Genomic DNA, 23,710 nt, shown 5'->3' with positions numbered 1-23,710 from the left:
TGTGGCTATCTAGATAAGTTTTAAATGATCCCAGCGTGTCCGCCTCAATCACCTTGCTTGGGAGTGCATTCCAGGCCCCCACCACCCTCTGTGTAAAATACGTTCCCCTGATATCTGTGTTGAACCTTGCCCCCCTCACCTTGAACCTGTGACTCCTTGTGTTCGTCACCTCCGACCTGGGAAAAAGCTTCCCACTGTTCACCCTATCTATGCCCTTCATAATTTTATACACCTCGATTAAATCGCCCCTCATCCTCCATCTTTCCAGGGAGAACATCCCCAGTTTAAACAATATCTCCTCATAGCTAAGACCCTCCATACCAGGCAACATCCTGGTAAACCTTTTCTGCACTCTCTCTAATGCCTCCATGTCCTTCTGGTAGTGTGGCGACCAGAACTAGACGCAGTATTCCAAATGTGGCCTAACCAACGTTCTATACAGCCGCAACATCATATGCCAACTTTTATATTCTATGCCCCGTCCAATAAAGGCAAGCATGCCATATGCCTTCTTCACCACCCTCTCCACCTGTGCTGCCACCTTTAAGGATCTGTGGACTTGTACACTCAGGTCCCTCTGTGTGTCTATACTCCTGATGGTTCTGCCATTTATTGTATAGCTCCCCCTTACATTAGATCTACCGAAATGCATCATTTCGCATTTATCTGGATTAAATTCCATCTGCCATTTCTCCGCCCAATGTTCCAGCCTATCTATATCCTGCTGTATTCTCTGACGATGTTCATCACTATCCGCAACTCCAGCAATCTTCGTGTCGTCCGCAAACTTACTGATCACACCAGCTACATCTTCCTCCAAATCATTTATATATATCACAAACAGCAGAGGTCCCAGTACAGAGCCCTGTGGAACTCCACTAGTCATAGACCTCCAACCGGAAAAAGACCCCTCCACTGCTACCCTCTGTCTTCTATGGCTAAGCCAGTTCTCCACCCATCTAGCGAGCTCACCTTTTATCCCGTGAGATTTAACCAAATCAGTATGTTTTGATGAACTGATTGTTTAATCATTGCCATTTAATCATCATTGTTAGCAGTCCCTTGAAATAGATGATGATGTTCGTGTCTGTCTTCAGATAACTGAGGGGCCCAATTCTGGATCCACAAATTCTTCCGCTGTGGGGGCATGGTTTCGCATGGGGACTGAATTCACAGCCCCAGGTTGGCTTTCCTCTTTTTCCTCTGCTGTCACCATTTCACAGTAACTTCATTGCAGTGTTAATATAAGCATTACTTGTGACTAATAAATAAACTTTACTCATTCTGCCTGGCTGTCTTGAAGCGGCTTGTGTCTTGATTAACCAGATGGAGCTATGCCGAGCGGCCCTCAGCCTTCTCCCAATCAGTGGTGTTGATACTTCTATGCTTTAGGGCAGCCTTAGAGCGTTGGCCAATGGAGAGCTGGGAGAAGAGAACCTACCAAGGGAGCAGGCAGCCGGACACAATGGCGTGTCCATTGGAGTTGCTTCCACTGAAGCAGAGCTTCAATGTTGTCCTGCCATTTAATATACGTGTATAGTTTAACATAACGTATTCAACTGTATTAAAATTAGTCTCGTGTGCAAAGAAATTGAAATTTCAGAACAAATAAAATTGTTGATCTTGCTTAAACTACATAATTTAAACTAATTACATAATATAAATGGGCCCAGAAACAGGAGAAGCATTGTGTCCCATGATTTCTTTCCCTGGCCCTGGGAAGGATTGATTTTTGATTTGGTTTGATTTGATCTATTATTGTCACATGTATTAACATACAGTGAAAAGTATTGTTTCTTTCGCGCTATACAGACAAAACATACCGTTCATAGAGAAGGAAACGAGAGAGTGCAGAATGTAGTGTTACAGTCACAGCTAGGGTGTAGAGAAAGCTCAACTTAATGCAAGGGAAGTCCATTCAAAAGTCTGACAGCAGCAGGGAAGAAGCTGTTCTTGAGTCAGTTGGTACATGACCTCAGACTTTTGTATCTTTTTCCCGAAGGAAGGAGGTGGAAGAGAGAATGTCCGGGGTGCATGGGGTCCTTAATTATGCTGGCTGCTTTGCTGAAGCAGCGGGAAGTGTAGACCGAGTCAGTGGATGGGAGGTTGGTTTGCGTGATGGATTGGGCTACATTCACGACCTTTTGTGGTTCCTTGCGGTCTTGAGCAGAAGCCATACCAAGCTGTGATACAGCAAGAAAGAATGCTTTCTATGATGCATCTGTAAAAGTTGGTGAGAGTCGTAGCTGACATGCCAAATTTCCTTAGTCTTCTGAGAAAGTAGAGGCATTAGTGAGCTTTCTTAACTGGCCCTGGATGTCGTCTATATGGATTTCAGTAAGGCATTTGACAAAGTCCCACATGGCAGGTTGGTTAAGAAGGTTAAGGCTCATGGGATACAAGGAGAAGTGGCTAGATGGGTGGAGAACTGGCTTGGCCATAGGAGACAGAGGGTAGTGGTCGAAGGGTCTTTTTCCGGCTGGAGGTCTGTGACCAGTGGTGTTCCGCAGGGCTCTGTACTGGGACCTCTGCTATTTGTGATATATATAAATGATTTGGAAGAAGGTGTAACTGGTGTAATCAGCAAGTTTGCAGATGACACGAAGATGGCTGGACTTGCGGATAGCGAAGAGCATTGTCGGGCAATACAGCAGGATATAGATAGGCTGGAAAATTGGGCGGAGAGGTGGCAGATGGAGTATAATGCAGAGTGTGCATTATAAGGGCTTTGGCTCACAGGGCTTGGGCTAAAAGGGCAAGGCAAGGCTAGTTATTTTTTACCCAACCCTATAAAGGATAAGGGCAGGTATGACTGATCGGCCAGTTCAGTGCTTCCGATGTGGGATGTGGGAGTTTCTGCAAACACCGAGCTTCCCAGAGGTTCACATATGTGCCAGGTGCGTGGAACTGCAGCTCTTGAGAGACCGTGTTAGGGAACTGGAGCTGCAGATCGCTGACCTTAGCCTAATCAGGGAAAATGGGAGAAAAATTGACAGCAGTTATAGGCAACTAGTTACACCGGGGCATCGGGAGAATGACACGTGGGTCACAGTTAGGAGGAGTAAAGGGCAGAAGGGTAAAGTACAAGGGAGGTCTCCAGAGGTGTCTCAAAATAGGAAGGGCTTGGTGACAGGTGTGAGAGGGGAGGGGAGTGGACAGTTAGAAGAAGGGTCACCTGTGGTTGTCCCACTCCAAAACAGGTACATTGTTTTAGATAGTGTGGAGGAGTGTGCCTCTCCAGTGGTAAGACACAGTGACCAGGTCACTAGCACACAGTCAGGCTCTGTGGGCCGGAAAGGGAAGAGAGGGGTTAGGAGAGCGATAGTGGTGGGGGATGCGTCAGTTAGAGGGACAGACAGGCGATTCTGTGGGGGCGAACGGGACTCCAGGATGGTAGTCTGCCTACCTGGTGCTGGGGTCACGGATGTCTCCGAGCGGATAGGAGGCATTTTAAAAGGGGAAGATAAAGAAACGGATGTCATTATACACATTGGTGGAAATGACGTAGATAGGAAGAGTAGGGGGGTCCTAAGGGAGCAATTCAGGGAGTTGGGAAATAGGTTAAAAAGTAGGGTCACTAGGGTGGCCATCTCTGGGCTGCTCCCAATGCCTCGTGCCAGTGAGGATAAGAATAGGGAGTTGGTTCAAATGAATGCCTGGCTAAAGGACTGGTCCAGGAGGGAGGGCTTTATTTTCATAGACCAATGGGAGGTTTTCAGGAGAGGATGGCACCTGTACAAGAGGGAGGGGTCACAACTAAGTTGGAAGGGCACAAATATCCTGGCTGGGAGCTTTGCTAATGCAGTTCGGGGGGGTTTAAACTAGTGTGGCAGGGGGGTGGGGATCAAACTATTAGGTCTATAAGTGTGGTGGCTGGGGACGAGCTTGGGGCTGGGACAAGGCTGGCAAAGAAGAAGAGCACTCTGGGGGAGGACGACCTCACTGAGCCTGGGGGTCTGGAGTGCTTATACTTCAATGCAAGGAGCGTAGCAGGTAAAACAGACGAACTTGGGGCCTTAATGCGCACGAGGAATTTGGATGTGGTTGCGGTGACGGAGACTTGGTTGAAAGAGGGACAGGACTGGCAGCTGAATATTCCAGGGTACAAGTGTTTTAGGCGAGACAGAGGAGGGGCCAAAAGAGGTGGGGGAGTAGCGGTATTGGTTGGAGAGCATATTACAGCGGTGCAGAGGGAGGACAATTCGGAGGAGTCGTGTAGCGAGTCACTCTGGGTGGAGCTTAGAAACAGGAAAGGCGCAGTCACTATGTTGGGGGTGTACTACAGGCCCCCCAACAGCCCAAGGGAAGTGGAAGAATGGATATGTCAGGAGATACTGGATAGGTGCAGGAAATATAGGGTTGTTGTAGTGGGAGACTTCAATTTCCCTGGTATAGACTGGAAATCGCTGAGGGCAGGGACTCTGGATGGTGAGGCATTTGTAAAATGTGTACAGGAGGGTTCGTTGGAACAATATGTGGACAGCCCAACTAGAGAGGGGGCTATACTGGACCTGGTGCTGGGGAATGAACCCGGTCAGGTCTTCAAAGTTTTGGTCGGGGAACATGTGGCAAATAGTGACCACAATTCTGTTAGCTTTAGGATAGTGATGGAAAAGGATGAGTGGTGTCCCAAGGGTCAGGTGTTGGATTGGGGGAAGGCTAACTTTATTGGGATCAGGCAGAAATTGGCAGCTCTTGATTGGGAGAGGCTGTTTGAGGGTAAATCCACATCTGGTATGTGGCAGTCTTTTAAGGAACGGTTGTTAGGGCTACAGGACAAGCATGTGCCTGTAAAAAAGAAGGATAGGAAGGGTAGGATTAGAGAACCGTGGATAACCAGGGAAATTGAGGGACTGGTCAAAAGGAAAAGAGAGGCGTACGTTAGGTCCAAGCAGCTAAAAACGGAGGGAGCTCTGGAGGAGTATAATGAAAGTAGGAAAATACTCAAACGGGGAATTAGAAGAGCAAAAAGGGGTCACGAAATGTTCTTGGCAGACAGGATTAAGGAGAATCCCAAGGCATTTTATTCATACGTTAGGAACAAAAGGGTTGTAAGGGAAAAAATCGGACCTCTCAGGGACAAAAGTGGGGACTTATGCTTGGAGCCCAAAGAGGTAGGGGAGATCCTAAATGAATACTTTGCGTCGGTATTCACTAAGGAGAGGGATGTGTTGACTGGGAGTGTCTCGGAGGGGAGTGTTGAACCGTTGGAGAAAATCTCCATTACAAAGGAGGAAGTGTTAGGTTTGTTAGAGAATATAAAGACTGACAAATCCCCAGGGCCTGATGGAATCTATCCAAGGCTGCTCAGGGAGACGAGAGGTGAAATCGTTGGGCCTCTGACGCAAATCTTTGTCTCGTCACTGGACACAGGTGAGGTCCCAGAGGATTGGAGGATAGCCAATGTGGTCCCGTTATTTAAGAAGGGTAGGAAGGATAACCCGGGTAATTATAGGCCGGTGAGCTTGACGTCCGTGGTGGGGAAGTTGTTGGAGAAGATTCTTAAAGATAGGATGTATGCGCATTTAGAAAGGAATAAACTCATTAACGATAGTCAACATGGTTTTGTGAGAGGGAGGTCATGCCTCACGAACCTGGTGGTGTTTTTTGAAGAAGTGACCAAAATGGTTGACGAAGGAAGGGCCGTGGATGTTGTCTATATGGACTTTAGTAAAGCGTTTGACAAAGTCCCTCATGGTAGGCTAGTGAAAAAGGTTGGATCCCATGGGATAAAGGGGGAGGTGGCTAGATGGGTGGAGAACTGGCTTGGTCATAGAAGACAGAGGGTGGTAGTGGAAGGGTCTTTTTCCGGCTGGAGGCCTGTGACTAGTGGTGTACCGCAGGGCTCTGTATTGGGACCTCTGCTGTTTGTGATTTATATAAATGATCTGGAAGAAGGAGTAACTGGGGTGATCAGTAAGTTTGCGGACGACACAAAACTGGCAGGACTTGCAGATAGTGAGGAACATTGTCAGAGGCTACAGAAGGATATAGATAGGCTGGAAATTTGGGCAAGGAAATGGCAGATGGAGTTCAATCCTGATAAATGCGAAGTGATGCATTTTGGTGGGAATAATGTAGGGAGGAGCTACACGATAAATGGAAGAACCATAAAGGGTGTAGAGACGCAGAGGGACCTGGGTGTGCAAGTCCACAGATCTTTGAAGGTGACGTCACAGGTGGAGAAGGTGGTGAAGAAGGCATATGGCATGCTTGCCTTTATAGGACGGGGCATAGAGTATAAAAGTTGGGGTCTGATGTTGCAGATGTATAGAACGTTGGTTCGGCCGCATTTGGAATACTGCGTCCAGTTCTGGTCGCCAGACTACCAGAAGGACGTGGAGGCTTTGGAGAGAGTACAGAGGAGGTTTACCAGGATGTTGCCTGGTATGGAGGGGCTTGGTTATGAGGAGAGATTGGGGAAACTGGGGTTGTTCTCCTTGGAAAGACGGAGGATGAGGGGAGACTTAATAGAGGTGTATAAAATTATGAAAGGCATAGATAGGGTGAACGGTGGGAAGCTTTTCCCCGGGTCGGTGGTGACGTTCACGAGGGGTCATAGGTTCAAGGTGAAGGGGGGGAGGTTTAACACAGATATCAGAAGGACATATTTCACACAGAGGGTCGTGGGGGCCTGGAATGTGTTGCCGGGCAAGGTGGTGGAGGCGGACACACTGGGAACGTTTAAGACTTATCTAGACAGCTATATGAACGGAGTGGGAATGGAGGGATACAAAAGAGTGATCTAGTTTGGACCAGGGAGCGGCGCAGGCTAATTGTTCCTGGTTTCTCGTTTCAAGGCTTCATTCTACGATCATCTTACTGGTGCCAGTACAGAGTGAGACTGCGGATAGTTGGGAACCTGTCTCGGGGGCAGGGGATTCATATGGTGTTCGTGGAAGTGGAAATGACTAGGGTTGGGAAGCATTTTCCGATCGGGGCCATTGTGATCTCCAGGACTCGTTTCGATCGCCTCAGGGGGTCGGAGAGGAATTTCCCAGATTTTTTTTTCCCCATATTGGCCCTGGGGTTTTTCACTCTGGGTTTTCGCCTCTCCCTGGAGAACACATGGTCTGGAATGGGGGGGTGGGGGTAAGTTAATAGGTTGTAATGAACAAAGCATCGTAGCTGTGAGGGACAGCTCGGTGGATAGGATATTGGTATGTAGATAGGCTGGAAAATTGGGCGGGGATCCTGGATTCAGGATTCAATCCTGGACCGGGGAGCGGCGCGGGCTTGGAGGGCCGAAGGGCCTGTTCCTGTGCTGTATTGTTCTTTGTTCTTTGTTCTCTTTGTTAATCCGGATAAATGCGAAGTGATGCATTTTGGAAGAAATAATGTAGGGAGGAGTTATACAATAAATGGCAGAGTCATCAGGAGTATAGAAACACAGAGGGACCTAAGTGTGCAAATCCACAAATCCTTGAAGGTGGCAACACAGGTGGAGAAGGTGGTGAAGAAGGCATATGGTATGCTTGCCTTTATAGGACGGGGTATAGAGTATAAAAGCTGGAGTCTGATGATGCAGCTGTATAGAACGCTGGTTAGGCCACATTTGGAGTACTGCGTCCAGTTCTGGTCGCCGCACTACCAGAAGGACGTGGAGGCATTAGAGAGAGTGCAGAGAAGGTTTACCAGGATGTTGCCTGGTATGGAGGGTCTTAGCTATGAGGAGAGATTGGGTAAACTGGGGTTGTTCTCCTTGGAAAGACGGAGAATGAGGGGAGATCTAATAGAGGTGTACAAGATTATGAAGGGTATAGATAGGGTGAACAGTGGGAAGCTTTTTCCCAGGTCGGAGGTGACGATCACGAGGGGTCACGGGCTCAAGGTGAGAGGGGCGAAGTATAACTCAGATATCAGAGGGACGTTTTTTACACAGAGGGTGGTGGGGGCCTGGAATGCGCTGCCAAGTAGGGTGGTGGAGGCAGGCACGCTGACATCATTTAAGACTTACCTGGATAGTCACATGAGCAGCCTGGGAATGGAGGGATACAAACGATTGGTCTAGTTGGACCAAGGAGCGGCACAGGCTTGGAGGGCCGAAGGGCCTGTTTCCTGTGCTGTACTGTTCTTTGTTCTTTAGTGTCAGCATGGGGGGACCAGGACAGGTTGTTGGTGATTTGGGCACCTAAAAACTTGAAGCTCTCGACCCTTTCTACTTCGTCCCCATTGATGTAGACAGGGGGGCATGTTCTCCTTTACGCTTCCTGAAGCCAATGACAATCTCCTTCATTTTGTTGACATTGAGGGAGGGATTATTGTTGCCGCACCAGTTCACCAGATTCTCTATCTCATTCCCGTACTGTGATTGTCATTGTTTGAGATCTGACCCACTACGGTGGAGGGGAATTTGGCCACACAGTCATAGTTGTATAAGGAGTATAGTCAGTGGCTGAGACACAGCCTTGTGGGGCACCGGTGTTGAGGATGATCATGGAGGAGGTGTTGTTGCCTATTCTTACTGATTGTGGTCTGTGAGTTAGGAAGTTCAGGGTCCAGTTGAATATTTAAGTTGGTGGAAGGTATGGTTAATGGATGTTTTAGTGGTTAATGGATGTTTTTCAGGCTCGAGGAATTTTTGTAGTGGAGTTGTCTCGGGGTCAGTGTAGGAACTCTTGCTTTCCTGATATACAATAATGACCTAGATCTTGAGTAAAGAGCACAGTTTCAAAGTTCATAGATGATATAAAACTTGGAAACATTACAAACTGTGAGGAAAATAATATGGAACTTCTAAAGGCCATAGACACGTGGGTGGAATGGGCAGACAGGTGGCAGATGAAGTTCAATGTGGAGAAACGGGAGTGATTCATTTTAGCAGAAAGAATGTGGAGAGACAGTATAAAATGAAGAGTACAACTCTAAAGGGAGTTCAGGAGCAGAGGGACCAGGGTGCATGTGTGAATAACTCATTGAAGACGGCAGGACAGGTTGAGAGAGGTGTTAATAAAGCAGACAGTATCCTGGCTTTATTAATTACAATTGGTTCATTGAGTTGAAGAACAAGGAGGTTATGTTGAAATTGTGTAATGCACTAGGTTTGATCCCAGATGGAATATTGCATCCAGTTCTTGGTGCCGCCCTTTAGGAATGATATGAAGACATCAGCGAGGGTGCAGAAAAGATTCACAAAAGTGGTTCCTGTGATCAGGAACTTCAGTTACAAAGATAGATTGGAGAAGTCAGGACTGTTTTCCTTGAAGAAAGCTGAGAATATATGGTCTTATTTGATAGTTATTCAAAATCATGGTGGGTCTGGATGTGGAGATAGGGAGAATCATAGAATCCCTACAGAGCAGAAGGAGGCCGTTCGGCCCATTGAGTCTCACCGACTCGACAACAGAGCAGCTCACGCAAGCCCTATCCCTGTAACCCCATTTACCCTGCTAATCCCCCTAACCTAAACATCTTGGGACACTAAGGGGCAATTTAGCACAGCCAAAAAAGTTAGACAAGAAAACATCTAGAGGTGAAGAATAAGTTTTTAAAAAATCAGTATGATTCTCTAAAAGAGAGGTCAAGTTTAAACAACTTTGGGGAATTCTTTGACGAATACACAAGGGCAATGTAGTAAATGTGGTATACAAAAACTTGCGGGAGGACTTTTGATAAGCTGCCACAAAAGACACTCTTGACAAAGGTCAAGGTGTACACAGGTAGCAGAATGGATTAAAAATTAGCTGATGGAAAACAGGGTAGAGGTTTCGGGAAGTTTCTGGGACTGGCGGGAAGTGGGAAATTGTGTCACACTTGGATCTGTGCTGGGACCGCACAAATAAATAATGTGGACTCAATACATTAACTGTTGCAAATTTAAGGAGAAAAATGTTGTCTGCTGCAGTGAATGTCATCTTAAAAATGGGAGATAAGAGAAGTTAAAATTTTTGGCAGTCTGAAATAAAGCAAAAAATGCTTGAAATCCACGGCAGTGGCTGAAAGACAATTTAATGGTTAACATTTCAAGAAGTGATCTGTTGCCAGGTGCAGTTGCCAAGGTCAGGATATTTAAAACCATGATTTATTTTAACAATCCTCAAATTCATTGAAAATAATAGCTTCATATGTGTATATTTAAATGAAAAGGTTATAAAGAATGACTAATCAGAAATCAGCAAAACGTAAGCATGTGTGTAAACAAAAATGAGCAAGGACAAATTATTTTCTCCCCCTCAAATGTTAAAGGTCAGTTGTAAAGTCTATCACAACTGCCTTTGCGATATCTATAAATACTAGAGCTCAAAAGGAACACACTGTGAAACACTGCCAGTGTAAAAACAAATCCAAGTTATTGCTTCCTTTCTTGAATTCTTGTGGAATTTTACATAATTGTGTACAATCTAATATTTGATGTACATATGTTTTAAACATAGCTTTGCAAAGGTAATTTTTTATCTAGTTATATAATTTGGTGTGTAAAACTAAATTAGAGAATTCACTATCCCATGAGATGAAGCTAGAGACAAGGTAATTATAATTAACTGGAAAGATAACAGCTTTTTTTAATTCGTGGGATATGGGTGTCATTGGCTGGCCAGCATTTATTGCCCATACCTAGTTGCCCTTGGAGGGCAGTTGAAAGTCAACCGCATTGCTGTGGCTCTGGAGTCACACGTAGGCCAGACCAGGTAAGGACGGCAGATTTCCTTCCCTAAAGGACATTTGTGAACCAGATGGGTTTTTGCTGACAATCGACAATGGTTTCACGATCTTCAGTAGATTCTTAATTCCAGATATTGTTTATTGAATTCACATTCCATCATCTGCCATGACGGGATTTAAACCCGGATTCCCAGAACATTAGCTGAGTTTCTGGATTAATGATCTAGTGATAATACCATTAAGCCATCGCCTTCCCTTCAGTAATTTGATCCGAACCCTTGGTAGTTTCAACCAAACATCTTTCTAATTTGTGAACTCTTTCTCGTTGCTCCCACTCCCAAGGATTTCCAGATTATGTTTTGAACATTAGGAAAGGTGTTTGCTTACAAATGTGACTCTCTATTCAATTGTACAATAAGCAAATTATTTTGACTCCATAAATAAGTTTGCCACATCCATCCATTCTATAAACTTGCTTGCTGCAAAAATCAGAATACTGTCAACCACTTTAACATAGCCAGAAACTCAAGGATGTCTGCCCTCTTAAAAGAAAGAACTTGCTCAGGCTTCATGCTTGGACAGGAGTCCTTAATATGAGAAGGGAATAACATCACTGAAAATCAAACTCCAGCTCATCAAACATTATTGCATCCAAAAGGCAAAATACTGCAGATACTGAAAATACTTAGATTGGGCAATATATGTGGATCAAGATAATGCAGCTTATTTTGCAGCCCGGGAAACCTGCCAACGAAGCTTACAAAACAAAGTCTGTTCTATCCTTTCGCAGGTGTTACTTCACCATGGGATACTGCTCCAACAATTCCATCAATTAACTGCATGCCATAACAGCATTTTAAAAATCTGCACATATTAAGCATATAATAATTCTATTAACTTCGCACCCATTCAAGGGCTGTTTTTCTCTGAATACGTGGGCCAAAACTACGATCAGAAACTGTTTCAATGTTTACAAGATGAAAATAGATGTTGCAATTTCAAGGCTCCTGACCAGCTACTGACTAAGAAAAGCTGACAAACAAATTAACTCACTGCATCAATGCTTAACTGACTCTCTGCACACCGTTTTAGTACCTTGGCCCTTCTATTAAATCTATTTACATTGAGTTTTGTGTCATTTGGAGGAGTGTGTGCTTTATTAGTATTCAAAGAGCAGTATTCAAAGAGCTAAGCCTTCCGTACCATAGATTCTACGGCATGGAGACAGGCACTTCGGCCCAAACTGGTCCATGCCAACCAAAATGCCCATCTAAGCTAGCACCATTTGCCTGCATTTGGCCTATATCCCTCTAAACCTTTCCTATCCATGTATCTGTCCAAATGCCTTTTAAATGTTGTCAATGTCCCTGCCTCAACCACTTCCTCCAGCAGTTCATTTCACCCCTTGTGTAAAAAACGTTGCACCTCAGGTTCCCATGAATTCTTTCTCCTTAACTTAAACCTATGCCCTCTACTTGTCGATTCCCCAACCCTGGGAAAAAAACTGAGTGCATTCATCCTATCCATGCCTCTCATGATTTTATACACCTCTATAAGATCACCCCTCAGACTCTTATGCTCCAAAGAAAAAAGTCCTAGCCTGTCCAATCTCTCCCTTTAACTCAGTTCCTTGAGTCCTGACAACAGCCTTGAAAATTTCTTCTGCACTCTCTCTAGTTTAATAACATTTCTTTAGCAAGGCGACCAAAACTGAACACAATACTCCAGGTGCGGCCTCACCAACGCCCTGTCCAACTGCAACATAACTTCCCAACTTCTATACTCAGTGCCCTGACTGATGAAGGCCAGCATGCCAAAAGCCTTCTTCACTGCCCTATCTACCTGTGACTCCACCTTTAGAGAACCGTGCACCTGAACTCCAAGGTCCTTCTGTTCCATGATACTTCCTAAGGTCCTACCATTCAATGTGAAAGTCCTACCTTGATTTGACTTTCCAAAGTCATACTCCAAAGGATAGTAACCTGAGGGGTTGGGAATTTCCCACGGGTCTGAGAACAATCTGGAGTAAGATCTTGAAATTCCTAAGTTACAATTGCACCTCCTGATTTTTAAAAAATCTTGAATCCAAAATACTACATTCCTTTGCGTGAAGGACACTTGAGAAATGTGAAAACTCATACCTTTAAAGGTGCATTAACACGTGATATAAACTTGTTTTGCGTTAAGTGGTTGTGTAGCCTGCCACTTACAAAACTGGTTGGATTTTCAAGTAGTACTAGTTTTACGTTTTGTTGGTATTTTAAAGGATTTCTTCATTCCTTTCCCCATCCGAGCCAGTTATTACATTGCATAAGCATTCTTTTTTTAAAAATGAGATGTATAATCAGGGTATGTAAGGAACTAGATGATTTAGGGAGAACACATTCCCATTTTGAGAACATTAGTAGCTCATCTTCTAAGTAGTTTGGCAACAATTCTTGCAAAATATGAGCCTCAAATCCTATTTATCAAGCGCATAGGTCATCCAAATACTAAATCTGAACAAATTACACAAGATTTCACCACACTGTTTGCAACCCAGGCATTCTATTTGGCACAAAGCTGAGCTACCATTCACATATCCTTTCCATCACCAAGACAAGCTATTTCCCCCTTTCCCACTGCTTTTGAAACCCTCTCTCGTTCTTATTACCTCTGCACTGAACTATTCCAATGCTTACATCATAGAAGAATTATAGAAACCCTACAGTGCAGAAACAGGCCATTCAGTCCATCGAGTCTGCACCGACCACAATCCCACCCAGGCCCTACTCCCATATCCCTACACATTTACCCGCTAATCCCTCTAACCTACACATCCCAGGACACTAAGGGGCAATTTTAGCATGGCCAATCAACCTAACCCGCACATCTTTGGACTGTGGGAAGAAACGGGAGCACCCGGAGGAAACCCACGCAGACACGAGGAGAATGTGCAAACTCCACACAGACAGTGACCCAAGCTGGGAATTGAACCCAGGTCCCTGGAGCTGTGAAGCAGCAGTGCTAACCACTGTGCTACCGTGCTGCTCCACTGGTTGATCTGCAACCTTCTGAAAATTTCAGCTTATCTAACACTGTTGCCTGTATCCTAACTCACACCAGGTCCCACTCACTCATCATCCCATTCTCACTGAGCCACATTCACTCTCAATCCAGCAACACCCCAAATTTGAAAATCTCATCAGTGTTCAAATCACTCGATAGCTTTGTCCCACTTCCTCCAGCCCGACAACTCTGAGAACATTGCAATCCTCCAATTCTGACTTCTAATGCATCCCTGCTTTCCTTTACCACCATTGGCAGCTGTGCTTCACTTGTCTAGGTCAAATTGAGGTACACAAGATGATAAACGGTATGGATAAAGTAGACGTGGAGTGGATGCTTCCTCTTGTGGGGCATTCTAGGATGAGAGGTCATAGTCTTTGGATAAGGGGTAGCAAATTTAAAACAGAATTGAGGAGAAACTATTTCTCCCAAAGGGTTGTGAATCTGCAGAATTCGCTACCCCGAAGTGCGCTGGATGCTGGGACGGTGAGTAAATTTAAGAAGGAGTTAGATAGATTTTTAATTGGTAATGGGGAGTTATGGGGAGAAGGCAGGAAAACGAGGAACATAATCAGCCATGATCAAATGGCAGAGCAGACTCAATGGGCCGAATGGCCTAATTCTTCTCCTATATCTTATGAAGGTCCTAAGTTCTGTAATTTTCTTCCTAAACCGGTCTTCCTTTTAAGGTGTTCTTTGAAACCTACCTCTTGACACTTCTCCAAATATTGTCAGATTTTGTCTGCTATCGGTCCAGTGAAGCAGCTTGGGACATTCATTTTGAAGATGCAAGATAGATTTAAGTTGTTCATTTATAAAATATACTTCATTTGTGAAATGTACCCTTCTGTTCTAAATATCTAACATCTTAGCAGAGAGGAGATGCTTTTTCTATATTTCACCTGTACTTCAAACAATTAACCAATCTCCAGTTTGAGAGTAAACAATATCCTTTTGGCTACAGGGTTTCCATAAAATGTATGCGCCCAACCATGATTGAGGAGCATTCTCTTATTTTTGTAAACTTGCCATGTCAGTCCATCTACAGAGAGCAACAACATTCAGCTGTGGCTTAGTGTAACAATCCAGTACAGTGTGGTTCAGGGTGTTAAACAACGCTCCTTTCTGGCAAACAATATTTTTGCACTCGTGACTGGTTAGTGGAAAAGCTACAATTCTGCTGCTCACTGAATTTGATCAGACGATAAAACACTTGTCTATAGAAACACAATAAGTATCTATTCAATGCTTTATTTCACGTGAGTGTAAATCAAGGTTGTGAACATGAAAAAATATAGAAAATCTGCTGCAAAGCACTAAATTTCAGATAGTACAGTCCTGTACAAAAATATTTTCAAAAACTATTTTCTGTTGTTACATTTTTACAACCAACCTTGAGCTGACTCAATAAGTAGCTCCATAAAAGTAAACTTCAACAAATGTTGATATTTTTCTCACATATCATGCTTATAAATTGCTGGAAGAAACTATGATATACACATTGATTAATACGAGTTTGGGACATCCAACTTAGAAACAGTGGAACCTGTACGCAATGGGGAACAATGAAAATCAAAATAACAAGACAAACTCAATACTCTTTGACTTCGGCATCAACCATCATCTGGAATCATTCCTCTACATATCTGACTGTATTTCACTTATTTTATAGACATGCAAAGGTCTTTGCTCTCTATCAAATGCAGAGGGGTTCGTACAGTTGAAAAGGGACCTCTCTGTGACTCAGAATCCACAGTTATGCCAGTTATAAACTGGACTCTGTTCAATCTTAATGGAACAACGTAATCGTAGCTTAACAGAGCAAATCATATTGATCCCAATGAATTGTCTGTGTCACCAATGTGTGCATTTCTTTCTCAAAAGCATCAATACAAGTTAATTTATAATACAAATTCATTAATATGGTAGGTACATGCTGACAGTCTCTGGCCACAATGAGGTGATTGAAGTTCAGTCCTTTGAGTCCCTCTCCTTCTGTTCACATCAACGATTCATTTGTCTTAACGTTATCAGCCTCTTTTTCAGGTTGTTTGGCTTTCAGCATTGACAATTTTAAAGTCATGTTTTACTATATCAACAGTCTTCTATTGCATACTCCTATTGTCAGGTTTCCATAAATCTGATTTCCTGTTCCAGTTAAATCTTACCTCCTCCACCAAATTGCCTTGAAAGCCTTTGATTCCAAGCGCAGTATTTTTGAAAAAAATAGTTACTTTGCTCCCTCGAGTTGCACTGCACTCAATCAGAAGTCAGTAAAACTCTCCGCTTGCCCTTTATCGAGCCTTCTGGAGTAAAGGAGAATTCCAGATCCTTTTGATCTTTGACAAGAATGTACAGTTCCTGTTCCTGAAATAAGTTGTCAAAAAAAATCACCACTACCAGTGATCTAACACTGGTTTCCTGAAACATTAGCAACATGTGGTGAGTGATTTAGAGGATAAAGGATGACACCAATCACGCAGCTACCCCATAAATTATGTCCCTTGCTTCTTCCTCATAGCAGATTTCCAGCTTTTTGTGAATTCTTTCACATGTATGGAGCCCAGCCCAGGTACATTTGACACAGGAGGTTTACATTTGTTGCTTCTTGAATAAGGTAGTGAACATGACCTTCAATGGATAAAGGTAAACCCTTCACCTTATTTCTCGTCTTAATCACTCCATGTAGTCGCTTTTCGATATCTTGAACGTGGGTCTTGGCCTAAAAAAAGTAAATACATCAAAACTTCAAAAGTTAAGACACTCATGTTTTCTTTTTTAAATTCAACTGAGGTTTACCCACATTTTAAATCAACAATCACTCCCCTTCCATGAGAGGTTACACTAACTATAATTGATGTGCTTTAAGCCAAAGGATGATTACTTTCATTTGAAAAGGGAGTATCTTCCACCAACTTGCTCCATTATGTCATAAAAGAGAAACAGCTCTACTGCCCCCCACCTATTTCTCATCCAAGCCTTGACTTCACAAATAAAGTGTCCATTTCCACATGTATGCTGACAATAAAAAAGCTCACTTCAAGCATTCCAGTGTTGGTAAAGTGTCAAGACAGTCTGATGTCCAGGACTAGATGAGCAGAAATGTTTTCCAATTAAATATTTGGAAGCCATTGCCTTCAATCCCACCACAAGTTCTGCTCCTTAGCCACTAACTCTATCCCTCTCTAACAAACGTCTGAACCTGACGCAGACCATTTGCAGACTTTGTGATCAGACCACGTCTTTCTTTAAATTAGCTTCCGGGATGTGGGTGTCGCTGGTTAGGACAGCATTTATTGCCAATCCTTAGCTGCCCTCGAGAAGACAGTGCTAAGCTGCCTTCTTGAAATGTTGCTGTCCCTGAGGAGTAGATAGATCCGCAGTGTTGTTAGACAAGGAGCTCCAGGATTTTACCCAGCAACAATAAAGGAATGGTGATATATTTTTAAGTCAGGATGGTGAGTGATTTGGAGGGGAACTTCCAGGTGATGGTTTCTCAAGTATTTGCTGCTCTTGTTCTTCTAGATGGCAGCGATTGTGGGTTTGGAAGGTGCTGCTCATGGAACCTTGGTGAATTCCTACAATACATCTATAGATGGCACACATTGCAACCACTGTTGTTTGGTGGTGGAGGGAGTGAATATTTGTGGAAGGAGTACCAATTCAGCAGGTTGCTTGTCCTGGATGGTGGTGAGTTTCTTCAGTGTTGTAGGATCTTCAGTCATCCAGGCAAGTGGTGAGTATTCCATCACACTCCTGATTTGTGCCTCTTAGATGGTGGACAGGCTTTGGGGAGTCAGGAGCTCTGCAATTCCCTCCCTAAATCTCTCTTTATTCCTTTAAACCATTTCTTAAAACCTACCTTGATGATTGTCGAAAATATCTCCTAATGTAGCTCGGTGTCGAATTTTGTTTGTTAACACCCGTGTCAAGTGTCTTGGGACTATGTTACTCTCTTAAAGATGCTATAGAAATACATACATTGTTGTCCTATAGTTGTATCAATGAAATGGAGAAGAGGAAGAAAGTCGGCAGTGGATTCAAGTTTGTAGATTACAATTCTACAATCAAAACTAATTTCTCATGAGGGAGTGCTATCTGCTATCATCTGAGCAGAACTGTAAAATTGTTCCAACACATCTAAATCAAGTGCCAGCTACCTGTTTCTGAACAAAAGGGGTTCTCTGCAGTTAGGAGCACTGGATAAAAATATGCGTGAAAGACGATAGAGTAGAAGGGGAAAATGTGAGAACTTTAAATATTTTTTCACTGACCTTTTCATTGATTACCTCCCCAGTTTCATTGGGTTGTACTTTTGCACTACCTTTTACTGGCTTGCTCCATTCCACCAGTGGGTCATGCAGAAAGGTTTTCAAAACACTAAGACAATAAGGACAGCAACCAAACACAAAGTTAAAACAATCAATGTTTATAATGAAACCTTATGCAAGTATATGTGAAATAATTTGAACTATCACTTAAATTTATCTAAGAGCTGATGCTTTACCTCATTAAAGGTTCTCGTTGATCACGCATTAACCTCAATGTCACTTCACAGGCTCGGCGAAACAAACCTTCTGTGCCCATTGGACCCATGGCATGGACCATATTGTGAGTTAGACGGAAAGGGACAACTTCTGGAACATCGAAAGTCTCCCCCTAAGAAAGTGAGAAGATTCTTTTCAACCACAGTGCATTCACAAGCTGCTGCATTGCTCCAGTAAATCCCGGCGCAAGCTGGAGGAGCAGCATCTCATCTTCCGGTTGGGCAGGTTACAGCACTTGGGACTCAAAGTCGAGTTCAGCAGCTTTAGATTGTAACCTTTCTCCTCCATCTTAAACCCCTTTTGTTAAATATCCCATACATGTATTCCACCCCTCCCCATCCCACACCAGGTCATCTTTTGTTCTTAAAACTACTACTTTTTGTTGCAATCTCTCACAGCTACACTTTAATATCTAACACGTTCTCTGTCTCTTCAGTTCTGATAAAGAGCCAAAAAGACCTAAAATGTTAACTCTGTTTCTCTCCTTATAGATGCCTTCAGAGCTGCTGAGTTTTTCCAGCATTCTCTGTTCTATATTCACAAGCTTTGTTTCCTTATGCTATAGTATTCATTTTCTCAAAAGATTGCCAGGTATAAACGGAGATGTTTTAGTTGACTAAGCGCAACAATTTAGTAACCCAAAAAACGTGGCACAGACAATGGCACTATGCAGGGTTTGTAAATCAATCTACTTTAAAACAACAATGGGAAACTGGTTTCGATATCAGATGTTTACTGTGTAGAAAAGTGCTGTGTGTCATTCTAGTCAAGAGCACCCTAAACCCTTTGGAGAAGTGTGCCACAACTGTGAGTGGGCTGCACATGATTTCAGTGTCCCAGATATTGCAGCTGTATTGATAGCAGAACTGTCAGCATTAACTATCATATCAACAATGAAATGGACAGAAACTATGACACCCACACATGTGCAGCTAAATGTGAAAATCCAAAAGTTGTAAGCAATTCACTGATCCGCCACAGGATATGTTGAAGTCCCCGCAGATGGAAATCTTCTGAAATCACTTGAATTTTAAAAAATTCATTCATGGGACATGGGCGTTGCTGGCTGGCCAGCATTTATTTCCCCTTCCCGAGTTGCCCAAGGGCAGTTGAGAGTCAACCACATTGCTGTGGCTACAGAATCACATGTAGGCCAGACCAGGTAAGGACGGCAGATTTCCTTCCTTAAAGGACATTAGTGAACCAGATGGGTTTTTCTGACAACGGTTTCATGGTCATCAGTAGATTCTTAAATCCAGATTTTTTTTTTATTGAATTCAAATTCCACCAGCTGCCATGGTGAGATTTGAACTCGAGTCCCCAGAATGTTAGCTGAGTTTCTGCATTAATAGTCTAGTGATAATACCACTAGGCCATCGCCTAGCCAATACTACAATTGATGTGAACTTCAATTTTTATGCTATTGGTCTCATTGAGAAAACTATACAAAAAGTAACACCTTGTTAGTAACAAAACTTCCCAAATTTGTAAAAGAAATTAAGTTGATGATATTGCAGCTTCTACCTTTATCCGTTATATATGTCCCAATCTTTATTTTACCATCTGTAAAGCGATTGGATGTGAAGGATAATCAAATATTTTTTTTTACTTCCTGGTTTGGGGACTGTGAGAATTCTTTGATGCGATTGGCTGCTTAGTTTGCTTGATGACATCGCCTTGCTGGCAATTTGGAAATCTCCTGGAAGTGTGGCAATCAACAGAACGTCGAGAAAGGGGAAATCAATGCCAGATACATCAATAGATCTTTGTATGCAACTTTCTTTGAGGTCAGCAGCAAGTGTCATCGCTGACTGTGAAATCCATACCAATCACTTTTTAAACAACAGCAAAATTGTGCATATTTATAGTATCTTTAATGTAGTAAAACACACATCTCAAAGCATGTCATAGGAGCATTATCAAAAAAGTGGACACCAAGTCAGATATTCAGACAGATGATCATGGAACAAAGGCCAGGTAGAATCATGCTTTACTCTCAATGTATTTTGCATTTCTTAAGTCCCTCATCTACATTTCTACCAGATCAGATTTTGAGACATTACTAATGCAGAAACGCACTGCTAAACAATGCAAGTAAAATTCAATGTGTAATTTATCCATCAAAATGGCACTAACTGAAAGGACAGCAAAGTCAAAACCTTTCAAACCCTTTTTAAACCCTAGCTCATCCACAATATTCCACAATGCTTCTCTGCAGCCGTCAGGTAGATTAACTGTAGATCTATTGAGCTCCGTGGTGTGGATTTTCCCTACGTTGATTGCAGCACTTCCAGGGGATTTCCAAATTTCCAGCAACAGTTATGTAATCAAGCTAAACTGAGCGGCCAATCACATCAAAGAATTCTCACAGTCAGCAAACCAGAAGGTAAAAAAAACCCCACTTGATTAGCCTTCATTTTCAATCACTTTACAGATAGCGAAATAAAGATTGGGACATATAGGGATAAAGATAGAAGTTGAAATATCAACAACTTAATTTTTTTTTACAAATTTGGGAAGTTGTATTATGATATTTGACAAACAGTTAGCTTCTCAGGATTCGAGCTCAGCAGTAATTTTGGATTTCGTACACCATTAAAAATCCAGTTACGTTTCAATTAACAGGGTGTTACTTTTTGTATAGTTTTCTCAGTGAGACCAATAGCATAAAAATTGAAGTAAAGGCTGGTAAGCTTGACCCCACCCATGGGTCACCGATACCTGAAACTGAAATTTTGCTGAGAAAACTGCAAAGTCGCTCAGTGACAGAATCTTTAGTTCATACACTTTGGCTTTTTAACATTAGAAATAGGATATAAAGTACACTGTACGTTTCCACTGGAATATGCTTGCTGGAAAATAATCAGTTACCTTATTGAAAAGGCAGTTGAAGTCCACATGAACACATTCGCCTGTTAAAGAATCAAACAAAATATTTTCTCCATGGCGATCACCTAGACCCAGAATGTAGCCAACCATTGACATCACAGCGACAGACCGACAATAGGCTGATCGACTGCTGTACCTGATTGGAAGCAATTAGAAGATTGAAGTTTCAAAATAATACAGCTATTAGAAAGCATTATGGTCAACGATATATATGGCACAAGTTAGAATTAAATACATGATAAAATGTTAATTATTAACTTCATAGCCTTCATAACTTAAATGGGAATTAGTCATTTTTGTAGCTATCTAATCAAATGAGCAGTTATCCCATCACCCTCACTGAAAACATACAGTAGTTAATCAATTGTTTATGACCTTAGCCTTGCTGTCTTAATCTTTGCCTTTAATATGACTGATTCTTAAATCCAAGCTAACAATTACTCAGACTTTAATAGTAACTTAATGATGATCACACTATTCATGCCTATTCCCCTTTACCAACCCAAACCAATCTACTGCCACAAATGCACTAAAAAGGCTGCCTAGAAATGGGGGTTAAGCATTGCTAAACAAATATCCTGAATCCCTTAACATTGTATTTAGGAACTGACCATGAAGTTGGATCAGGGAAAGTCCGAAGGAACCATTCATGAAAGACAGCAGGGTGACGTGGCAAAAGTTGCTGTTGAAAGACAGATAATTTTTCCTCCAAAGGTGCTTGCTTTGGCAGCATGCATTGACGCAACTCTTTACCAATCATGTAAACACCTGTAACAAACCACAAATAAAACTTACCATACCAGGAGCAAAATCAAAACCAAATCCAATGTTCAGCATATGTACTTTTATGAGGTTAGCATTATATTTGAAGAGATATTTAAGACCATAAGACATAGGAGTAAAAGTAGGCCATTTAGCCCAGTGAATCTGCTCTGCCATTCAATGAGATCATGACTGATGTGAAATGATCATCCTCAACTCCACTTTCCCGCCTTATCTCCATAACCCTTGATTCCCTTACTGATCAAAAATCTGTCTATCTACCTAATAACCCATCCTCTGTGGTAAAGAATTCCACAAATTCACTTTCCTCTGAGTGAAGAAATTCTTCCTTATTTTTGTTTTAAATGGGCAACTCCTTACTGAGATTAAGCCCTTTGGTCCTAGACTCTCCAACAGGGGAAAATGACCTTTCAGCATCTACCCTGTCAAGCCCCGAGAATCAAATATGCCTCAGTAATGTTTAGTTATCATTAGGAACACTGTTGAATATGATCACTGAAATTGTCTTAAAATTGATGATTAAATAATTAAAAACTAGATTAACCCGTCAGGGTGACGTCACACTTCCATGCATGCTTCAGTTTTTCAGTCAAATAGTTCAGTGAACTAAGGCAGGTGAAGGACAGGAAAGGAATGATGAGGGGGAGACTGGTATTGGCATTGAATCATCCCCTCAGCAGATCATAGAACTACACTGTCAGAACTCTGCAGACCAGGTTGTTGGAAAGAGAATGTGTAATCAAGGGGAGACCAGTGGTGAAAAATATTAAGTAATTCAAAATCTTTCAATTCCACAGTTTTGCACTGACAGTTAGATGATCAGATGCAAGTATAATCCTCACCTTTTGAAAGAAGTTAAGTCTACACATATACAAGTCTACACAGTGGTTAGTATTGCTGCCCCACAGCGCCCGGGACCCGGCTTCAATTCCAGCTTTGTGTGACTGTCTGTGTAGAGTTTGCACATTCTCCCAGTGTGGGTTTCCTCCCACAGTCCAAAGATGTTCAGGTTAGGTGGATTGGCTATGCTAAATTGCCCCTTAGTGTCCCAAGATGTGCAGGTTAGGGGGATTACCGGGGTAAATACTTGGGGTTACGGGGAACAGATCTGGGATTGCAAGGATAGGGCCTGGTTGGGATTGTTGTCGGTGCAGACTCGATGGACTGAATGGCCTCCTTCTGCACTGTAGAGATTCTATGATCTATGATACAAATTGGAATTGATGTCACCCAATGGCAGGAGTTGCAATTATATGTGATCACTTTCCTCTGAAAGATTCATGCCCTGTGCTGATATTTAAGTTATGGTATTCTCCCACTCCTTCCAAACCTTGTCCTAAACTGCATTCTTCAATTTCTGACCAAGACAGCAATCTTCAGGACAACAAATCACAACTGGTTTGTTGGCATGGCTGACAACACTGGCAAAAGCTAGTCTGTAATTTAATACAGTATGGAAAAGAAAGGAAGGCTGGTTAAAAAGTAGATTTTGGAACTGAACACTGAGAACGGAGACAACATGATAGATTTGGTTCATTTAACATAATATACTGTGATGGTAATACAGGTATGTTAAACAAAACGTAGTCACAATTCTGAAAGAGATGTGTATAAAAGAGATAGGTTGACAATCAAACACATTAGACACATAATTACACACCAACCATATAGATTCACAGAATGATAATGCACAGCAAGAGCAATTCAGTTCATCATGCTTGTGCTAGTTCATTCAAGAAGCTATTCAATTAGTCCCATACCCGTGCAAACTTTTCCCCTTCAAGTATTCATCCAATTCCCTTTTGAAAATTATTATTGAAACAGCTTATTCCAGCTTTTCA

At 42.6% G+C, this 23,710-nt stretch overlaps 1 protein-coding gene across 2 annotated transcripts in view; it reads right to left on the bottom strand.

Moving 5' to 3' along the window:
• Positions 1-14,881: 14,881 nt before the first annotated feature.
• atr (ATR checkpoint kinase) overlaps positions 14,882-23,710 on the bottom strand; it is an 81,203-nt gene continuing 72,374 nt past the window's right edge. For both annotated transcript variants that reach the window (XM_078205597.1, XM_078205604.1), the window contains exons 43-47: positions 21,698-21,854; positions 21,069-21,222; positions 18,158-18,309; positions 17,925-18,030; positions 14,882-16,372 (exon numbers count right to left, since the gene is read on the bottom strand). In XM_078205597.1, the coding sequence (XP_078061723.1) occupies positions 16,199-16,372; positions 17,925-18,030; positions 18,158-18,309; positions 21,069-21,222; positions 21,698-21,854 (743 nt within the window). In that variant the 3' untranslated portion in view covers positions 14,882-16,198. The remainder of the gene's footprint in view (positions 16,373-17,924; positions 18,031-18,157; positions 18,310-21,068; positions 21,223-21,697; positions 21,855-23,710) is intronic.

The sequence above is a fragment of the Mustelus asterias genome, chromosome 3 (genome assembly GCF_964213995.1).
Source record: "Mustelus asterias chromosome 3, sMusAst1.hap1.1, whole genome shotgun sequence".
Lineage (NCBI taxonomy): Eukaryota > Metazoa > Chordata > Chondrichthyes > Carcharhiniformes > Triakidae > Mustelus > Mustelus asterias.
This window is presented reverse-complemented; position numbering and strand designations above follow the sequence as displayed.